This window comes from Somniosus microcephalus, unplaced genomic scaffold (genome assembly GCF_052327205.1).
Source record: "Somniosus microcephalus isolate GS21.2 unplaced genomic scaffold, FLI_Smic_1.0 unresolved_chr4, whole genome shotgun sequence".
NCBI classification, from domain to species: domain Eukaryota; kingdom Metazoa; phylum Chordata; class Chondrichthyes; order Squaliformes; family Somniosidae; genus Somniosus; species Somniosus microcephalus.
In genome coordinates this window covers 43,787,772-43,800,747 of record NW_028225182.1, presented here as the reverse complement: position 1 = coordinate 43,800,747, position 12,976 = coordinate 43,787,772, and the positions used below count along the sequence as shown (strand labels likewise).

Sequence of the window (12,976 nt, the reverse complement as noted above, 5' to 3'; positions counted from 1 at the left end):
TTGCATTTTATCTGTGTGATATTAGCAAAGTCTTAGCAACTCGGTGTCTGCCTCAGCTCTGGGAGTTATCCCCTTGGCTAGGGTCAATCCCATTCTCGTTTCAGCCTGTGACTCTGGGTGCCAGTCTTGCACCTCTGAGACATGAAGGTCATGGGTTCAAGTCCCACTCCAGAGACTTGAGCACATAATCCAGGCTGACACTTCCCAGTGCAGTACTGAGGGAGTATTGTGCTGTCTTTTGGATGAGATGTCAAACCGAGGCCCTGTCTGCCCCCTCAGGTGGACATAAAAGATCCCACGGCCACTATTGGAAGAAGAGCAGGGGGAGTTCTCCCCAGTGTCCTGGGCCAATATATTTTTCCTCAATCAACATCACCAATAAAACCGATTATCTGCTCATTATCACATTGCTGTTTGTGGGAGCTTGCTGTGCACAAATTGGCTGCCGTGTTTCCTACATTACAACAGTGACTACACTTCAAAGGTACTTCATTGGCTGTAAAGTGCTTTGGGATGTCTTGAGGTCATGAAAGGTGCTATATAAATGCAAGTCTTTCTTTTCTTTCTCCCCAGTGCCCTGGGCAATATTTATCCTTCAACCAACGTCACTAAAAAACAGATTATCAGTGTCCGCTGTGGCTCAGTGGTGTAGCACACTTGCCTCTGAGTCAGAAGGTTGTGGGTTCAAGTTCCACTCCAGGGACTTGAGCACATAAAGCTAGGCTGACACTCCAGTGCAGTGCTGAGGGAGTGCCACACTGTCGGAGGTGCCGTCTTTCCGATGAGACATTAAACCTGAGGCCCCGTCTGCCCCCTCAGGTGGGCATAAAAGATCCCATGGCACTATTTTGAAGAAGAGCAGGGGGGAGTTCTCCCCAGTGTCCTGGCCAATATTTATCCCTCAACCAACATCACTGAAACAGATTATCTGGTCATTGTCACATTGCTGTGCGCAAATTGCCTGCCGTGTTTCCAATATTACAACAGTGACTGCACTTCAAAAGTACTTCATTGGCTGTAAAGCGCTTTGGGATGTCTGGTGGTCATGGAAGGCACTATAGAAATGCAAGTCTTTCTTTCTGTGACAGATTTATAATGTACGTTATGCTGTGTGTGACAGATTTATAATGTATGTTATCCTGTGTGTGATAGATTTATACTGTACGTTATTCTGTGTGTGACAGTTTTATAATGTACGTTATGCTGTGTGTGACAGATTTATACTGTACGTTATCCTGTGTGTGTCAGATTTATAATGTACGTTATCCTGTGATAGATTTATACTGTACGTTATCCTGTGTGTGTCAGATTTATACTGTACGTTATCCTGTGTGTGACAGATTTATAATGTACGTTATCCTGTGTGTGACAGATTTATACTGTACATTATCCTGTGTGCTAACAGTTTCTTTAATGTGCATTTCCCTTCCTGTGCCAGATTCCATAATGTGCATTTCCTGGATGTATGAATGTCATCCTGTGCAGTTTTCCTGTAAGTTTCCTGTAAGTTCTATACTGTGCAGTTTCCTGGATGTGTCAAATTCTATACTGTGCAATTTTTGTTAATGTGCCAGTTTCTATAATATGCATTAATAATATGCAAAATTCTCTTCCTTGTTTTCAAATCCCTCCATGGCTTCACCCCTTCCTATCTCTGTAATCTCCTTCAGCCCCACAACCCCCCGAGATATATTTGCTCCTCTAATTCTGCGTTCTTGAGCATCCCTGATTATAATCTCTCAACCTTTGGTGGCCGTGCCTTCTGTTGCCTGGGCCCTAAACTCCGGAATTCCCTCCCTAAACCTCTCCGCCTCTCTACCTCTCTTTCCTCCTTTAAGACGCTCCTTAAAACCGACCTCTTTGACCAAGCTTTTGGTCACCTGCCCGAATTTCGCCTTATGTGGCTCGGTGTCAAATTTTTTGTCTTAAAATACTCCTGTGCAGCACCTTGGGACGTTTTCCTAAGTTAAAGGCACTATATAAATACAAGTTGTTGTTGTTATCTTGTACGTGACAGATTCTATGATGTGCATTTCCCTGCCTGCGCCAGTTTCCTGTGGGCAGTTTCCTGTAGGTGTTAGATTCCATGTTACACATTTCGCTGTCTGTAGCAGAGTCTACATTGTGCATATTCCTGTACTGAGAGACGGGGAAAGGCTGTTCCCACTAGTTGATGGTACAAGGACTAGGGGACACAGATTTAAGGTTTTGGGCAAGGGATACAGGGGGGGACGTGAAGAAAAACTTTTTTACGCAGCGAGTGGTGAGGACCCGGAACTCGCTGCCGACGGAAGTGGTGGAAGCGGAGACACTCAATGTTTTCAAGGGGAGACTGGAGAGGCACTTGAGGGAAATAAACTTGCAGGGCTACGGGGATAGAGCGGGGGAATGGGACTGACTGGATTGCTGCACAGAGAGCCGGCACAGTCTCGATGGGCCGAATGGCCTCCTTCTGTGCCGTATGACTCTATGACTGCGCATTATGGTCCATGTAACCCACAGCGGACGGTGTACTATTCGGTGTAACAACCCAGTGAATTTTTGATATTTTGCTGTGTTACAGCATAAGCAAGCTGCCGCCACCGTCCCAATCGATGATGAAGAAAAAGACTACTTTTGAATAAAATATTTGCTTTTTATTCATAGCAAAACTAGTACTCAACCGCTCACCCCCTCCCCCGCCGTGCTATTTACAATGTTGGCTTTTATTAAATGCAAAAAGACATCGGATGCTGTTACATCAAAAGACTTTGTATTTTTCTTCAGATAGATAACAAGACTTGCATACACTCCAAGAAGCAATATTGGCAGACTTGAGAATATTACAATGGAACACAACGTGCAGTTTCCCCCTCCCTCTCCATTTATTTCAACTCTTTTGATTTCACTTTAACTTTCAGGGTGCTGGTAATCTTCACTACGTACTGGCACAGGTGAGGGGTGGCAACACACAGGAGCCGAGCCGAGTCGAATCCTCCCTACACTGTCGTCCATCTTCTTTGAGTAATATTAGTACATCAATCCAAGAGTTCTCAAAAGAACCTCTACTGGGCTCGTCTCTTTGAGAAATGAACGATGCATTAAAAAAAAGTATAATTGTGTTGGTTATTGGTGTACGAATCTCTGTGTGTAACGTCACCAAGAAATCCAATAGGAAATTCAGAAGAAACGTCTTTACCCAGAGAGTGGTGAGAATGTGGAACTCGCCACCACAGGGAGTGGTTGAAGCGAATAGTATAGATGCATTTAAGGGGAGGCTAGCCAAGCAGATGAGGGAGAAGGGAATAGAGGGCTATACTGATAGAGTTAGACGAGGAAGGATGGGAGGAGGCTCGAGTGGAGCATAAACGCTGCCATGGACTGGTTGGGCCGAATGGCCTGTTTCTGAGCTGTACATCCTATGTAATCTTATGACATGGCGAATGCATTCTCTATCCTAGATTTTAGAATGGGCGTTAAGTTAACACCTATGGTGGGGTTAACGCCTGCTTTAGAATAACCCTGAAAGGGGATGAACGAATGAGTGAGGGGGGAGTGAACTCCTTCTGTGATCACGTGTAACAGGATTGTTATCTTGGTTACACAGAAGAGGGGGGGTGATGATTTCATTACACAGCAGAATCCTCCTCCCCACCCCCCACCCGCCACCTTTATGATTTCGTCAGAAATACCTCCAATGTGCGCCTACCAACACTTACCCGCACCAGGTGAGTCATTTTACCTGTTTGTGTTTCTCAACTAAATCCTTGCGGTTAAAAAGCTGAAATTGAAGCAGGAAACTCGATTGAGAAATGAAATCATTTTTTAAAAAGGCAGCGTTTATTTGCAACACCAGATTTCTGATTGGTCCCCTTAGGAGTTTTGCCACTGAGCTGTCTGTCCCACGCGGGTTAATCGGCAGACGAGCTCCGCTTAAAGGGAGCCAGTTCTCCGTTCAGACGTGAGAGCGGATGCAGAAACTGTGGTTGGGGGGGTGAGGGGGGGGGTGTGGAAACATGAACACAGAGGGACATTGCCATCACTGGCTGGCTCAATGTCCAGCAGCAGTGGATTAAAGCAAGGCTCAAAACGTGCGAACCTCATTCCAGTTTAAAGTTTAGTTAGGAAATATCTGTGGAGATTCTATAAGGAGGCTGCCTTATTCTTCAATTTTTTTTTGTCTTTTGGTGAAATTTGAGGCAGTTTTGAATCATAGACTCTGAGCTCGCCCAGCTCAATGCGTTGTAACGCCTATTGTATTGATTTTTTTTAAGGCTCTTATCTTGTACAAGTGTCTGATAAGTGTCTTGGAGGCAGTTCCGAGGCGATTCACTAGGTTAATTCCAGAGATGAGGGGGTTGACTTATGAAGAAAGATTGAGCAGGTTGGGCCTATACTCATTGGAGTTTAGAAGAATGAGAGGTGATCTTATTGAAACATATAAGATACTGAGGGGCCTCGACAAGGTAGATGCAGAGAGGATGTGTCGCCTCGTGGGGAAACCTAGAACTAGGGGGCATAGTTTCAGAATAAAGGGTCGCCCTTTTAGAACTGAGATGAGGAGGAATTTCTTCTCTCAGAGGGTCGTAAATCTGTGGAATTCTCTGCCCCAGAGAGCCGTGGCGGCTGGGTCATTAAATACATTTAAAGTGGAGATAGACAGATTTTTGCAAGATAAGGGAGTGAAGGGTTATGGGGAGTGGGCGGGGAAGAGGCTTTGAACCCAAGATCAACCATGATCTTATTGAATGGCGGAGCAGGCTCGAGGGGCCATGTGGCCTATTCCTGCTTCTATTTCTTATGTTCTTAAAACTTCTGGGAGAGCTGGGGGAAGAATTTGGATCCTGCCCAGGGTGATGTCCCCCCTTTGGAAATTATGCCCCGAGTTTCAGTGTCCGCCACAGCCTCACCTGCTGTCTCCTGTGGTGCGCAGTCACTCCCATCATCTCAAACTGAGCCCTCTTTTAACTGATTGTGCCCATGGGACAATCCTTATTACATTTCTGGGTGGAAACATTTGATGTGATAATAAGTAAAATATATATATATACACACACACACAGAAACATCATCATCACTTCTAACGGGACTATTGTGGTTCTTCTTAAGATTTGAGGCAGCCCCAGTGTGTCACTTTTATGTCACTAAAAGTCAGCCCATATATAATGGTACAAAAATATCAGACTTCGGCTCTGCCATCGCCTTCTCTCTCTTCTAGTATAGTGGGCAGGACAATACGTTTGATGGGATGCGTGTGTTTCGAATGGGTCTTCATGCACAAAGTGTCAGGGGATGTGCCGACACATTGCCTGGCTCATGCACAAACCTCAACAACAGGTACTTTAGACAAAGAAAGAGGAACAGGAATGAATCGTCGGTTTATTTTGTCGGGCCCCACCTCCCGTGCTACTGGAAGACCTCCGGGTGCTTGAGCAAGATCTTCTCGATGTAGTTCTCCAGTTCCTCCTCGTTGTCCTGCGTCTCGTCATCGTAATAGTCTTCGTTCCTGAAGACGGAGGGCGGGGGCTGGTAGTAGTAGGGTCGGTGGCGTAGCTGGTAGGTCCGCGGGCGGATGTAATTGGGGTACGCGTTTTGCTTGGGGCGGTACCTTCTTGGAATGGAGAGTGGCATGCCTTCGTAATCCAAGGCATTGTCAGCGCCCAGCAGGTCCTGGAGAGTCATCTCGCCATTGCCACGGTGCCTGGACTTCTCTGCCCGGTGGCGAGGCAAGTAATTGCTTTCTCGTAAGTCGGGACGAGATGGTGGTGACTTGAACCTGTCCCTTGAAGGTGCCCCGTGCCTGCTTTCTACCCTTTCTGTTGAGTCTTTCCTCTTCTTCTCCACATCATTGATGATGTCAATGACATCATCCGCTGGCAGATGGAGTTTGCTGGAGATCTCAATCAGCCTGTCTATCGTCTGGGGGTCGATGTCATTGTCTTCATCTTCATCCGATCTCTTCTCCTCAGAGACACTTTCCACCTCTTCCTCCGACTCTCTGGGGCTCTTCTTCCTGTCATCCTTTGAACTGTGTTTCCCATTTTCCTGCTCTTTGCTGGCCTCCCCTTTCAGCAGATACTGCAGCAGCAGGTCTGATGCCATATCAGTCATTCTCTCTTCTTCCATGTTCTTCCTGTTTTCCTCCCCAGCGTCCTGACGGCCCAAGTCTTCACCTTCGGGCTCACTCTGATATTTCATCCTGTCCTTCACATCTTCGTCGCTTTCCTCATAGTCAGAGTATTTCTGCTTCCGTCCAACCAGCTCTTCAAAGGCAGCCAGGTCCCTCAAGACATCACTTTCCTTTGACTCATCATCCTTAGTGCTATATTTGGGCAAGGACCGCTGGGCTGTGTTGGACCTCTCCCGTTTGGTGGCTGCACTGTATTTCTCCAGTTCCTGCAACATGGACTCCAACTTCTCGATGTTCTGAGGAGTCAAGGAACCTTCATCTTTCTCATCCCTCCAATCTGAGTTGTTGCTTTCGGGCGTGCGGTCTTCAGAGAGGTGGCTCCTCTGTGTCTTGCCCACTTTTGTCCTGCTCTTTACATTTTCGGTTAAGTCATTCTTTTCTTTCTCATAGACGGGCTCTGGCGAGCCCTGATCCATTGAGAGGAAGGCACTCCCACTGTGACGTCTTGCCTCCTCCTGCCCCTTACCTTCAGGCTTGTCTTCATTTACCTTCAAAGCCTGCAGAAGAATCACCGCCAATGTCTTGGCGTCTATGTCTTTGAATAGATCGTCATCGTAGCTGGGTTCTTGTGGGGCGCTGGGGTGGGAGACGGGCACAGATCTGGTCTGATAGCTCTTGGCCTTCTCAGCCTGATCTTCAGACGTCTTCATGCCTTCTGCGAATGGGACCTCGCCTTGGTCGTGTAGGGAGTGAGGGACCTGACCACTTTCTTTGGGTTTGGTCTGGTGCGAGTGTTCCCCATAGCTCTCTTCTGTGAGGGGCACAGCGCCGATGAAGCTCGGGTACAAGAGAGTAATGGCGAAGAGTACAAGGGTCGGCGAGCGAGTTGGCCAAGTCATCTTTGTGGGGGGAGCAGGAGTAACAACTATGGATACAAAAAACACAGAAAGAAGAAGATGAGACGAATTTCCAATGCCAATCACAGCCTTGAAATCAATAATTTGCAACATATGCCACCAATATATGCAAATGAGTGACCCCTGTCACCCTTGGACTGAGATATTCAGGCCAGTTATAGAAGAAATGCTCGCCCTGGTACAAATAGAGAAAGTTTTATCATGTATAAATAATGCCAAGGGATATGGGGATCGGGCAGGAAGGTGGAGTTGAGGTCAATGATCAGCCATGATCTTATTGAATGGCGGAGCAGGCTCGAGAGGCCGAATGGCCGACTCCTGCTCCTATTTCTTATGTTGTTAATGCATCAAAGTTTTATTTATTTATTTCTTCAATTGACAATATGATTTACTAATAACTAATTTATAATAACTAAGACCTCCCGTGGCATTGCTCATCGTCACCGTTTTATAACGACAGGAGTGTTGTACCGTGTGACACCCAACCGCACTATTCTGCTGCCATGTCTCTTTAAGGTCGCAACGCCTAATTGCTGTTAAGTAAGCACAGGGTCAGGTCATGCTGTTAAGTAAGCACAGGGTCAGGTCATGCTGTTAAGTAAGCACAGGGTCAGGTCATGCTGTTAAGTAAGCACAGGGTCAGGTCAATAAGATTTGATGAGTTCTGGAGTGAATACTACTGGCACTGTATTCATGAGTAAAGGTATTTGTTAAACATCATTTCCCTCTGAAGATGCTTTAAGTTTGCTGAAAACCGTTCAGACAGCACTGAACGGTTGACATTCGCCAGCAGAGGTGGAAGTGTGCTGCCCCCTATCGGCGTGCTTGTGTCTGAGTGACTAACATAGATTCATAATTGATCAGACGATCTAGGTGATGTCGACAATATAATTTCTAATAAGTAACAAGATGGGATCAAACGCGAGGAACATTCCTGACCACAAGCTTCATCCTGGGCACTCTCTTGGGAACCAGAAAATTTGGTGGAAGATTCCTTCATGTGTGAATCATAGAATCCTAGAATAGTACAGCACAGGAGGAGGCCGTTTGGCCCATCGAGTCTGCACCGGCTCTTTTGAAGCGCAATCCAGTTAGTCCCACTCCCAATGAAAGATGTTCCATGGTATTAAATCACAGAGCTGGCTGCTAGTTCTCAGCAACAGTAATAGAGAGAGAAAGGGAGAGGAAGAGAGACGGAGAGAGACAGAAACACAGAGACAGAAACACAGAGAGACCGCGAGATGGAGACAGAGAGAGCAGGGCAAAGAGAGAAACAGAGAGAGATAAAGAGAGCGAGAGACAGGCAGACAGAGACAAGGAGACAGACACACGGAGAGACAGAGAGAGAGACACACGAGAGAGACAGAGAAAGAGAGGCAGATAGACATGAAGAAGGAAAGAGAGAGACACACGGAGAGACAGACAGCGATAGAAAAAGAGTGAGAGAAACACAGACAGAGAGACAGAAACACAGAGATACAGAGTAAAAAAGAGGCAGAAAGAAAGAGACAGGCAGACAGACAGAGAGATAGAGAAACACAAAGAAATAAACGAGAGCAACAAAGAGAGAAACAGATAGAGGCAGACGGGCCGATGGAGAGTTAGAAAGAGAGAGAGAAACACAGGCAGGGAGACAGAGAGATCGAGTAAGAGACAGAACGAGAGCTAGGCAGAGGCAGAAACAGAACAAGGGAGAGAGACAAGCAGGCAGAGAGAGAGAGACAGAGACAAACAGATATAGATACAGAGATAGAGACAGACAGATACAGAAACAGATAGAGGCATAAGAGAGAGACAGAGAGATTGGGACACACAGAAATAGATATCGAAAGCAGCTGAGAGAAAGACAAAGTCAAGAAAATGGCAAGAGAGAGACAAGGACAAGCGGGCAGTCAGAAAGAGACAGACACCGAGATACAGAGAGACAAGCGGGTAAGAGAGAGAGTGAGAGAGAGAAAGAGAGGTAAGACAATGGCAGGGACAGAAATAGAGAGACAGGCAGACTAAAAAACACAGGGCAGTTTCATTAATGCACATTCCCACCCCAATATTCTCTGTTTTTCTCCCCCACCCCCTACAGACACATCTCTCTCTCTCTATCTCCCTGTACAGCGGTATCTGTCTTTCTGTGGCTCTGTCTTCTCGTCTGATTCTGTCTGTGTGTCTGCCTCTGTCTGTGTGTCTGCCTCTGTCTGTGTGTCTGCCTCTGTCTGTGTGCCTTTGTATCCTGGTTTCTGCCTCTCAGTCTAACTCCTTGTCTCTGTGATTGTATCTGTCCCATATATCCCAGATTCGGTCTCTTCCTTTTTCTGTGTGTCTGTCTGTCTGTCTTTGTGTGTGTGTGTATGTGTGTGTGTGTCTTTGTGTATGTGTTTGTCTTTGTGTGTGTGTGTGTGTGTGTGTGTGTGTATGTGTGTGTGTGTGTATCTCTGTGTATGTGTCTGTCTTTGTGTGTGCGTGTCTGTATGAGTATATTTCGATGTGCATGTGTGTGTATCTCTCTGTCTGTATGTGTATGTGTGTATGTCACCTTGTATGTGTGTGTGTCTGTGTGTTTATGTGTGTGTGAATGTGTGTCTGTCTGTCTGTGTCTGTGTATGTGTCTGTGCCTCTTCGTGTGTATGTACGTGTGTGTCTGTCTGTGTGTGTGTCTGAGTGTCTGTCTGTGTGTATGTATGTGTTTGTCTGTGTCTGTGTGTGTCTGAGTATGTGTGTCTGTGTGTGTTTCTGTGTGAGTGTATTTCTGTGTATGTATGTGTGTGTCTGTCTGTTTGGGTCTGTGTGTCTCTGTGTGTATATGTACGTGTGTGTATGTATGTGTGTGTCTGTATGTATGTCTGTGTGTCTGTCTGTGTGTGTATCTGTCTGTCTGTGTCTGTGTGTGTATGTCTGTGTGTGTGTCTGTGTTTATGTGTGTCTGTCTGTGTGTATGTCTGTGTCTGTATGTCTGTGTGTATGTCTGTCTGTGTCTGTGTCTGTGTGTGTATGTCTGTGTGTGTGTATCTGTGTGTGACTCTGTGTGTGTATGTGGGTGTCTGTGTCTGTGTGTGTATGTCTGTCTGTGTCTGTGTCTGTGTGTGTATGTCTGTGTGTGTGTATCTGTGTGTGTATGTCTGTGTGTGTGTATGTGTGTGTATGTGTGTGTATGTCTGTCTGTGTCTGTGTGTGTATGTCTGTGTGTGTGTATCTGTGTGTATGTCTGTGTGTGTCTGTGTGTGTATGTGTGTGTCTGTGTCTGTGTCTGTGTGTGTCTCTGATCCACGGTCTAGTTCGAGCTGTCCAGCTGTATGTAGACTCTAACCCCGTGGGGCTGTCACAACACTGCACTCAGGTGGGTGGTGAATTGTTCTGGCGTGTTTGTTTTGCGCTGGTAAATGTGAGAGTTTACGGCCAATCTGTCTGTGCCACAGCTCTCGGAAGCGCCAACTTTTGAAAGCGGAACAGATGCCCAAGAGTTATAAATAAAAAATGCCTTGTTTTTTTTAATGAACCGATCACACTGTCAGGGTTTAATTCGAAATGCAAATGCATTGCAGAGGGGAGGACCCTGAGTGCGGGATGTGACGCGGCTGTCACCGTGACAACCGATGGATCTGCAGTCCCTGAAGACAGTGCCCACGTCTGCAGCCGTCCGGTCACCATAGCAACTCCGGGATCCTTGCCTGGGATCAGAGGAGCCGACAGCTCAAGGCACTGAATGGTGAAGGGGGCGGCTCCTCTCCCCCTCTCCCTCTCTCTCTGCAGGCTGCTCTCAGTCTCTGCAACATCCAGTTATTGCCTACTCCACCGCTCCTCTCCACCCCCAGCCCGCGGACCCCCGCCCACCAGCCCTGTGCACCTCCCCCACACCGCCGCAATGGCCATTCCCTTCCAGCCGCTGAATGCAGGCAGCGCGGGGGAGAGGGAGTCCTCCCGCATTGGGACTGAGGGAATCTCACCCGGGCAATCCAAGAGGCTATTTGTGTTAATGCAGCGTGCCCGACACCATCACCACCATGTTTACATCTTTAATGTCATACGTCTGTCTGTATGTCCCTCTCTCTCTCTGTCTGTCTCCCTCTCTCTCTGTCTCTCTCTCTATATATATATATATCTCTCTCTCTGTGTGTCTCTCTATCTTTCTCTCTCTGTGTGTCTCTATCTCTGTCTCTCTCTATCTATATATCTCTCTCTATCTATATATCTCTCTCTAGCTATCTATCTCTCTCTATCTCTCTCTATCTCTCGCTCTCTCTATCTCTCTATCTATCTATCTCTATCTCTCTCTGTGTCTATCTTTCTCTCTCCCTGTGTCTCTCGATCTCTCTCTGTCTCTCTACCTCGCTCTCTCTCTCTATCTATATCTCTATCTATCTCTCTATCTCTCTCTCTCTATCTCTCTCTATCTCTCTATCTCTCTCTATCTCTCTCTCTCTATCTCTATCTCTCTATCTCCCTCTCTCTGCCTGTCTGTCTGTCTCTCCCTCTCTCTAACTGTCTCTCTATCTGCCTCTCTCTCTATCTATCTCTATCTCTCTGTCTGTCTCTCTCGCTCTATCTCTCTATCTCCGTGTGTCTCGCTCTCTATCTCTATCTCCGTGTGTCTCGCTCTCTCTCTGTGTCTCTCTCTCTCTATCTGTCTCTATCTCTGTGTGTGTCTCTCTCTCTCTCTCTCTCTCTATCTCTCTGTGTGTCTCGCTCTCTCTCTATCTCTGTGTGTGTGTGTGTCTCTCTCTCTATCTGTCTCTCTCTCTATCTGTCTCTCTCTGTCTCTCTCTATCTCTCTGTGTGTCTCGCTCTCTCTCTCTCTGTGTCTCGCTCTCTCTCTCTTTATCTCTCCGTGTGTCTCGCTCTCTCTCTCTCTGTGTCTCGCTCTCTCTCTCTCTATCTCTCTGTGTGTCTCGCTCTCTTTCTCTCTCTCTCTCTCTCTATCTGTTGTGGATTTCCAGACACGTGCGTGATCAGACCAGTAAAGCCGGGCTCTGCGCCCCTGATCAGAATTGAATCTGAAGCCGAGCCCGATTGGGAAATCCCATCTGTGCGGTTGGCAGGGGCAGGGGTGTCTCACTGTGCTCACTTCAAGCGGAATGTGGCTGCCTGGGATCTTGCCCATCCCCCGATCCACGGACCCAGAGCCAATTCAATCCCATTCACTGTTAGTTTATACACAATAGCATCTCGAAATAAACGCACTGTGAGGTTAAATCATTGATCCCGAGAACCTGCATGGAAAAACAACTGACTTGATACCGACTGTTATAGACATGCCTGCGTTGTGTGTGGGTAACTCCATCTGTGAATACAACTACATCAACAGAATCAAAGATGTACATTATAAGATACACTGATATACAATCAGACTGAATGAAACCATGTTATATTGCCTGCTTTATGTCTAGATATAAATACAATATAGGCATTATATATATATTTATACCTACATAAATAACATAATTATATATTCCATATATAATTTCTTGATGTTTCAATACCTCAACGTAGACATCATTGCAATCGGATTATTCGATTAATCATTTAGCAAATCGCAATAAAATGCATTAGAATATCCCCATTTCGGGCTTGCAAACAATTAATGTCGCACCCAAATCGGCGAGAATAATTTCTTTTTTGTTTCAGATAGTATATTATTACTTTTTGCATCGATTTTACTGGTAGCTGGGGGAGACTTTCCGTGGTCTCTTATTTTCAGACTTATCATTTCGCAGCCTGTGCCTGAGACCTCTCTCTCTCTCTCTCTCTTACCTGGGACCGTCGGCCGGTGTCGTAGGGGATGAAACAGAAAGTGCAGGCGCTGGGCTCCAAGGCAGACTGGACGCTGAGACTCCGGCTCTGGGCTCCAGCACCGCGGACAGCGCCGGTCCCCTTTATAAGCCTTTCCAGGGAGCCCTCCCCGCCTGACCGTGACATCAGCTGGGCATTGACGTCAGCGGCCCATTCATTCATTTCATTC

General features: G+C 46.7%; 1 protein-coding gene across 1 annotated transcript; it reads right to left on the bottom strand.

Annotated features, from left to right (window-relative positions):
- Positions 1-2,357: 2,357 nt before the first annotated feature.
- Positions 2,358-12,877, bottom strand: LOC147090649 (uncharacterized). The gene is made up of 2 exons (XM_085977415.1): positions 12,769-12,877; positions 2,358-7,034 (listed from the first exon to the last, which is right to left on the bottom strand). The coding sequence occupies exon 2, from the start codon at positions 7,006-7,008 to the stop codon at positions 5,386-5,388; it is 1,623 nt and encodes a 540-aa protein (XP_085833541.1). The 5' UTR covers positions 7,009-7,034; positions 12,769-12,877; the 3' UTR covers positions 2,358-5,385.
- Between the last annotated feature and the right edge of the window lie 99 nt (positions 12,878-12,976).